We start from the raw sequence: 8,626 nt of genomic DNA, 5'->3' as shown, positions 1-8,626 counted from the left end.
GAGGGGGGAGATGGAAGTATCAACAAAGGGATAGAGAGAGAGGGAGGAGTATTAACAAAGGAAGAGGGGATAGATGGGGAGAGAGCCCCCTAATTACCCTCTCTCTATCTCTTTGTTGATACTTCCCTCTCCCTCCTCCCCCTCCCCTTAATTATCCTCTCTCTGTCTCTCTCTTCGCCTCTCTCAACATCTCTCCCTCTCTCCTTTTGTTGATACTCACCCCTCTCGCTTTCTTATTATCCACTAATTACATCCAACTCTCTCTCTCTCTAATTATTTATTCCCCTTAATTACCCTCTCTCGCATCTCTCTCCTCTTATGCCTTTATAGATACTTCCCTCTCCCCCCTCTCCCCCACCCCCTAATTACTCTCTCTATCTCTCTCTTCACCTCTCTTCCCATCTCTCTTCTCTCTTTGTTGATACTTCCCCCTCTTCCCCTCTCCTCCTACCCCCTAATTATCTCTCTCTCTCTCTCCCCCCCCCCCCAATTACCCTCTCCTTCTCACCTCTCTCCACCTCTCCTTTTGTCGATACTTCCTTCTACCCCTCTCCTCCCCTTTGAATTTTGTTGCTAGAGATGAGAAAGAGATGTAGAGAGACTAGTCTAGATCTTAGGGGAGAGAGAGTGAGATAGAGGAGGAACTGATGAAGAGGTAGAAATATAAGTGTAGAGCTTGAGAGAGAGAAGGAATGAGGGATTTGATGAGAGTTAGAGAGATCAGTCTAGAGAGAGATGTATAAACGTGGACAAAAGAGAGGGAGGGAGCAATGGACAGGTGGAGTGATAGGTTTAGATCTTAGGAGAGAGAGTTAGAGAAGGGAAGAAAGAGAGATAAAATGGTTTACCAAAATTTATTAAACTTAGTAAAATTCCTAAATTTTCTATTATTAATTACTTATTTAGCGTTTCAAGTATTTTGAGAAAAAAAATCATGAAAGAGGGAATTCATATGAAAACATTGTGAGCTTTGATGTTTTAAAAATAAAGGATGAATTAAAATTAATTATATTTATTTTTAATACAAAATATAGAAACACTACCTATTCTAGATATTGTAGATCTTTGAATCGCCTTTCCAACGCCTGTAAAAAATTAAAATTTTGACATAAAACGTAAAAGTTATGCCTATTTTACTAAAATGAGTTTTTTTTTTAATTTTTCATAATGGATATCCGATTTGGCTTCCAAAATGGATATCTGATTTGGTTTCCAAAATGTATATCCATTTTAAACAGATATCCGATTTGGTTTCTAAAATGGATATCCATTTTGAATAGATATTCGATTTAGAAAACACGACATCACAACAATGACTTCAAGAAACAGTTATCTGTTAATAATGGATATTTGTTTTTTCTGACATTAATTTTCCTCTCCATTTTTCACTCGAGATTGTTTTGGGATTTGGCTAGGACATACCAAGCTTAGAAAGTCAACACAAAAAATGTGTTTTTGATTTTTCCTTCCTTTTGTAGACTTTGCCTTGGTGACTGACGACTTTTTTTAGTCGAAATTGATAAAATGAAAAGGGTTTTTTAAGGTCAATTTCAACGTTCCAATAATATAAATTTTGTCTTATTTTGATTTTAATAAATAATTATTATTCATTTTCTAAATAAATTCTGACTAAAGTCCTAATTAATAGAAAAACATCTACAACTTACAAATGGTATCACATTTTTTGAATCCAAAAGATGTGTCACATTCTATGCTTCACATACTATAGGATTTAAAAAAAAAAGATTTCATAAAGTTTTGACCAAATTAAGGTAGCCGAACATACGAGTTTTAATATTTTTAGAAAGTTGTAGTAAAAAATTCATAATTAATTATTTACTACAAAAAAATTGTAAAAAAATACGTGTCACATGCAGACACGAGTCTTCTACTTCTACCTAAAATCTTATAAAAACATATTATGATTTGATTGTGGTTAGGGTGGTCAGACATACACCTACTTCTTATCTTTTTTTCCTGAAATTTTAGTATTACTTCATTGAAATTTCAAATTTAAATTGTCAAATAGATTTTTTTTTAGAAAACAACTAGTAGTTTAGAAACTACATTCAATTTGCTACAAATTATATTCCTGCATATTTTAATTATTATAACGTTGATAACTTATTTAATTTGTTACGCCAAGTTGTCTAACTTTGTTTTTTTTTGAATTTTTACTGCCACTTAAGGGCCTGTTTGGCCCACCATGATCCTGCACATACCCATCAAACTTGGCCGATTTTGGAATCCTTTGGCTGCTCACACCAAAAACTACTTCCTTGAATGAACCCTTTTCATTTACAAAACCAACATTTAGCTCTTTATGTACCTTGGGTTGCACTTCGAAGGCACTTTCTTGCCCAAGCATTAATTGTTCAAACCAAACACTTCAATATGCATGATAATTATCAAATCAAAAGGTTTTTAAAAAACAAAATAACACCTAACCTGACACCCAAAAATTAAACAAACAACACATCATAGACTACATTCCCAAAGCCCACCAAAAGACTAAGAATGGTATCATAGCTAACTAAAGGAATGAAGAAGCAACAAAAGACTAGAGCAAGACCAAACCAAACCAACAATGGAGGGCCCTAGGATTTGAGAGCCTACTCCAACTTGATTCCACAAGGCACTATTTCAATAAGCATGAGGGTTTTTTTTTATAAATATATAATTAAGTATATTTAGTGCATAACTATATTTAATGTAGGTATTTTAAAAAAAAAAACAATAATTAAAAAGACAACAATACAATTTTATAAGAAAAGATTTGCCACCTCACGATAAAAACTATTACATAATGACCATAATAATGTTCAATTTCATTCAAATAGCAAAACATTAATAGAGTAAAAAATTAAACATTCGATTTAATGTTCAAATAAGACTTACATTATTGATATAACTAAAATCTTACCAAAATAAAATTACTCCATTTAAAATGTAATAAAATCTAAATAATATTTGATTTTAAATGTAACTCAATAAAATAATAGAGAAACAATATTTAAAAAAAATTAAGTTAAAAAATTAATTATAAAATATGAAATTATTTTTATTTTTTAATTCTGATTAAATAAGTTGTGGAAATTACGGCCAGTGGCATTGATATTGTCCAAGGCGGGAACTAATAACTTTAATATAGCTAACTGTTGGTATTTAAGATATGCGTACAATTTGACGGCCTTTTCTGCGTTCGCTAAAATTGCGCAAATTCCAAAAATGGTGACAATTAACAGCTATGGTTGCCGCTCTAAAAATCTCTTTCACTTTCCCTTGAATACCTAAATGAATGAATGCTGTGAAAGACTTAACGGCTATTTACAACCACATTCTGCTGTTTTCTCACCTCACAGAATTGAGTTTACCATGGAAAATGAAAATGTAGAAGAAAAAGCTGTATATTTCTTCAAAGTGATGCTGGGAGACTTTGCTTACAAACTGGTAACCCCCTATTTATACGATACTCTACTGATATAGCTTTTTTCAGATCTTGTTTGTAATATTGTTTGTATAACGAGCTGAAATGTGTGAAAATTAATTAATTCATTCCTTACTGCAGCGTATTCCTCCAGCATTTGTTAAAAATCTCATAACCCAGATTGGCAAAAATATTATTTTGCAAGGCCCAAATGGGCAAGGATGGTTTGTAACATTATGGGGTACAAGTACGCAACTGGAATTTAGGCAGGGCTGGGAAAAATTCGTGTATGATCATACAATAGAGTTGGGAGATTTTCTGGTGTTTAAGTATATCTGTAGGTCTTATTTCAGAGTTATAATATTTGGGAGAAGTGGGTGCGAGAAAAATGGCAGTGTCTTTCATAGCCCGTTGCCAACTGTTTGGGATTATGTTGGGGGAAAGAATGATCATGCAGAAGCAATGGCCGAACAGGGCAAGAAAGCCAATTCCTCTGCTCGTGCTTGTGGTAAGGAAAATCAAAATCTTTGAACTATTATTGCACGACAGAAATCTTGTTAAATCCCTGAGACCATAAATTATAGCCAACCTTTAATGCACGTAATTTAATTCGATTTAAATTCAACTTTTTTATTTCAATGCAGGCCGTCTTTCAAAGAGCTCTGCCTACCGCCAATGGAAGTCATCTCCTGCCGGAAAGAAGTCTCAAACAGCGAAATCTGTAGGGATTGAGACCAAAGAAAAGAGCTATCAAGGATCTTATTATGTTTCATGTAGACGTCATGTTAGTGAAGCAGAAAGGAACAAGGCTCTCAAAGCTGCTAACTCTTTCACATCAGATAAACCCTTCTCATTAATCATCATGAAACCATCTCAAGTATATCAAGGGTTTTGGCTTGTAAGATATCTCTCTTACACTTCTAGAAAGGAATTCTAGTTTGATTTGTTTTATATCCAGGCATCTTTCCGACTGTCGCATTTCTCGTATGTTTTCTGCATTAGAAAAGTTTAAGCTGAGTTTGACAGCTAATTTAGTGCTGTTGACTCAATGGTTGGGATTCTTCATTTCATGATTAGCAGAATTCGATAGGGATTTATTGGGTCAATATAACTAGTCTGCTATCGTTTGAACTTCTGCATCTTTTTTAATTGTTTGATATAAAAGGGTTTTAACAGGTTGATGTAATGTTGTTGCAATATGGTAATTGGGTGTGCAGGGTATTTCAAAAGCATGCAGAGCTAATCTCCAATTACCAACAACTAAAAAAATAGAAGTGACTTTGGTGGATCCCAACCATAAGGAATGGTCAGTTCAGTATTTGGGAAACGATAACCCTGGCATGAGTGGGGGTTGGAAATCTTTTTCCCTTGCCAATAATCTAGAGGAAGGAGACATTTGTGTTTTTGAAAGGGTGGACAATAACATAAATAAATTTAAATTGGCAGTCCATATTTTTAGGGTTGTAAATACTTGTACTCCTTACAAGAGGATGGAAGGCACAGGAAAGCCTGGTAACATTGCATTATCTTCAAGCCCTGCTAAGAAGAAAATGAAAGGAAATACTGTATCGAGGAAAGATCTTGCCATCAATTTGTCAGGAAAAGCATTCATACCAAAACAAGGAAAAATTGCAGAACGGGGGTTCGAGCAAGTGCAGGTGAAGAAAGAGCTGGGTGCAAGCAATTCTATTAAACCTAAAAAATGCATGTCTGCTATTTATGATAAGAAACCAGGTTCTAGGCGTTGTGCAAGATTTAACCGAGCAAACAGTTTGGCGGAGTTTCCAAAGAAAGAGATATGTTCTGAAGCATATAGAGATGGACAAAAATCAATTAGTGGAGATGAAGTGGAACTGCCAAGAAAGATTATTTCTTTAGATGATGAGAATGAGAATGTTGAACAAGATGACTTGATAATTATTTCAGACTAGCAATAATGCAACTTATGTAATGGTTCCCACCAGTGGGGGGATGTTATCCTATCTCAAGAGTCTAGTCATCAACGACATTCAATGACAAAATCCATAAAAGTTGAAGCAAATTGGGATATTGTTTTAGGAATGAGTGATAAGACTGGATCCCAATATAATTTCATCACAAGTTCAAGTGAATAACAATCCCAGGCAAAAATTTTGATGACATTGTCACTAGAAGTACCCCATTAGATTTCATTGAAACAAATGCAGAACAGAACTTCGTTCCATCTTCAAAATGAGATGGTGGTTTTTGGTCACCTGAGCTTAAATGAAAGAAGTAACTGATAGGCTGGGGTATGAGTTGCAGTGGTACTATATGTGGAAGAGTTTTTTTGTAGAAAATAAAAATATGATGTTGTTTAAATAGAGGAAAATGAATTATGTAGCATAGCAAGTAAATTATGGAAGACGGCCCCATTTATCTGAAGCGATAGACTTCCATGCATCATATATTTATTTAAGAACAGGACAATGGATTGTGTAATTCAGGAAATCAAAAAGGAAAGACAGGTCCTTTCAAATCTGAATTCATAGATATCTATGCATCTTCTTTTTATTCAAGCATGGGATAATGACTTTTGTAGTTTAGAAAGTGAATGAAGAAAGACAGATCCTGTTTATCTGAATTGATATATGTCTATGTATCATATTTTATATTCTTCCTTTGCCATCTTTAGTATGAGTGAAGGGGTGTGATTATTTCCTTTCATGTATTGCATATTGTGCGTGAGGAGTTAGATGGTGTTAGATATATTAAGCCTGCTTGATTCTTTCAGGACTCAAAATAGGTTGGGCTGGTAGCATGCCCCCCTTAAACTTTCATGAACAGATTATCCTGCATTGGCATGTTAGTTTCTGTTCTACAAGAAGACTTATTGCCTTAACCCAGTATTTTTATTAAACTTTGTTAAGGTAGCTTCTAATAATGTCAGCCTGGTAGGATATAATATCAGTTGCACGTTTGTTATATGCCCATAATGTTAATGTTAGAACCAGAAACATAAGACACAGAAATCTGAAACAATAAAATTTCACAAGAACAAGATACACAAGTATTTATCATGGGAAAACCCTCCACCTGAGGGTCAAAAACCCAGCCACACCAAAAATCAAACTTTATTGAAGTCACAAACTTGAATACAAAAGCTCTCAAACTGAATGATCTAGACACAATTGTTAACCCTTAACAATCAGAAGATGAAGCTGATAACATCTGAAACTTAAGGCTTCTACAATACGACCAGCAAGAAGCTTTCTGAGACATATAATAATCATCCCTCAATCATACACAAGAAGACAGAGAAGATATATATGCTGAAGAAGATACAGAGATGCTACAGAAAAATACTGTCGAAAAACTCCACCCCTGAATGATCACTCATACAAATATATAATAGTCTCTCTTTATGGACTTTTCATGCTCCGAAATACGAACTGCTGACCCCCTTTAAAGAAACAACAAGGTTTGAAAAATCTGAGATGGAGGAGATGAAAAGCCAACATCCAGATCACGCAATATGCTGGACAACAGTTACAATACTTGCCATTACAAACTCCGGCACCGACAAGAGCCATAAGACGTAGACACAAGCGAACCTCTTTCAGGATGGAATATGAAGAGGAAAGAAACTGCTGCCAGCATGCACGAGGCTCCCATGAAGCTACAAGTCATACATGCAGGTCAGTGATAGTTATCAAGGAAGCTGTTACACATCAGCTTCTCTTAGAAGTGTAGGAAGAAACCATCGCAGGCAAAATGAAATCTCCTACTACTAAAAACATTAGCACCCCCTCTTAGCAAAGGAGATATCATTTATAGATTTTCAAGTCATGGAGTCTCTCAACATGACAGACACAATGGCTACACCCATATGTGTGAAAAGAAAAACTTTATCACGGATTTTCTCAACGTGATAGCATCTTGGATCCACTCAACATGATGTTCACCATGGCTACTCCCATGTGTGAAATAAACACAAGTTCTCATCACAGAGTCACTCAACGTGATGTTGTCATGGAGTCTCTCGACATGACATCTACTATGGCTACTCGCATGAGTGGAAAGAGCAACAAGGGCTTTCACCTCAAATTTCTCTGTCACAGAGAAAAATGCATTACAAGGGCTTTCACCTCAAATTTCTCCATCACAAAGAAAAATGCATTAACCAAATCTTCATGATAACGGGCTCCCTCTGAACTTGATATCAACCTTTTGACCTCCACGTCCAAGGTTGCTTCTAATGAAATGTCAGGCTCCTTCTAAAGTTGAAATGTCAGACTCCTGAATCTGAAAAGTCAAGCTCCCTTTGAAGTTGAAATGTCAGGCTCCCTTTCACTGGGAGAGCCCTCTTGTCTCAATTTTAATATCTCCAGTGTTGTAGCGATCAAGAAGTATGTTGAAGCATACCCCAATTCCAAATCTCCCATCAGTAGAGTGACCAACACTTCCACCGGTATGGAACATAATGATAGCTCAGACGATGCTCAGATATAGCATTCAATTTCACAAACACATGCTATCCACCTAGACCATGTGTAGCCTCCACCTCCTTATTGCCGGTTCCCATTGAGTTAGTCGTGTTGCTGAATCTTATCTTCTCATAAGATTCCTCCAACACTGTTCTTTATATCAGGAATCTTTTGGTATGCATTAAGGTCTGCTCAAATACACCACATACTGAGTGTTCTCTCCTTTGAATAAAATAGATATTGCAGATTATAGCAATGACAACAATGTGATGAATGATCATAGCAAATACAAGCTGATAGGATGTAGATGCCAGATAAGAGCAATGACACAGAGAAGCCGTGATCTTGTCCTTCCAAAAAAAAAACAATAAAGTGGACTTCACATGATGTGATACCCTCAGATCAGTCGCATTGCAGAGATCCCGTCGTGTTTTGTAGGGCCGCTCAAGAAATCCGAAATAGGAAGAAATGAAGTCGCAGCTTAGAGAATGGCACAGTCTTTAGAAAAACATGGTTTGAATAACACCAAACAATAAACAAGCAACCCTCCCAGAATCTTGAGGCCTCCTGTGAGGGAGACGACCTCAAACCTGGCTCTAATACCATGTTAATGTTAGAACCAGAAACATAAGATACAAAAATCTGAAACAATAAAATTTCACAAGAACAAGATACACAAGTATTTATCCTGGGAAAACCAACCCTCCACCTGAGGGTGAAAAACCCAGCCACACCAAAAATCAAACTTTATTGA

General features: G+C 35.8%; 1 protein-coding gene across 1 annotated transcript; it reads left to right on the top strand.

The window, feature by feature from the left end:
* Positions 1 to 3,166: 3,166 nt before the first annotated feature.
* On the top strand, positions 3,167 to 5,938 carry LOC131040019 (putative B3 domain-containing protein Os03g0621600). Its single transcript, XM_057972892.2, has 4 exons — positions 3,167 to 3,450; positions 3,569 to 3,935; positions 4,072 to 4,325; positions 4,645 to 5,938. The coding sequence occupies exons 1-4, from the start codon at positions 3,295 to 3,297 to the stop codon at positions 5,356 to 5,358; spliced, it is 1,491 nt and encodes a 496-aa protein (XP_057828875.2). The 5' UTR covers positions 3,167 to 3,294; the 3' UTR covers positions 5,359 to 5,938.
* Positions 5,939 to 8,626: the final 2,688 nt, after the last annotated feature.

This window comes from Cryptomeria japonica, chromosome 7 (assembly GCF_030272615.1).
Source record: "Cryptomeria japonica chromosome 7, Sugi_1.0, whole genome shotgun sequence".
Classification (NCBI taxonomy): Eukaryota; Viridiplantae; Streptophyta; class Pinopsida; order Cupressales; family Cupressaceae; genus Cryptomeria; species Cryptomeria japonica.
Note: the sequence above shows the minus strand (reverse complement) of the source record. Positions and strands in the feature narration are given on the sequence as shown.

Bases quoted from the DNA above. Each gene is read 5' to 3' on its own strand.
- LOC131040019 (XM_057972892.2), top strand. From the start codon at position 3,295: ATGAATGAATGCTGTGAAAGACTTAACGGCTATTTACAACCACATTCT. The intron at 3,936-4,071 runs GTAAGGAAAATC...ATTTCAATGCAG, and splicing joins TTCCTCTGCTCGTGCTTGTG to GCCGTCTTTCAAAGAGCTCT. The intron at 4,326-4,644 runs GTAAGATATCTC...TTGGGTGTGCAG, and splicing joins TATATCAAGGGTTTTGGCTT to GGTATTTCAAAAGCATGCAG.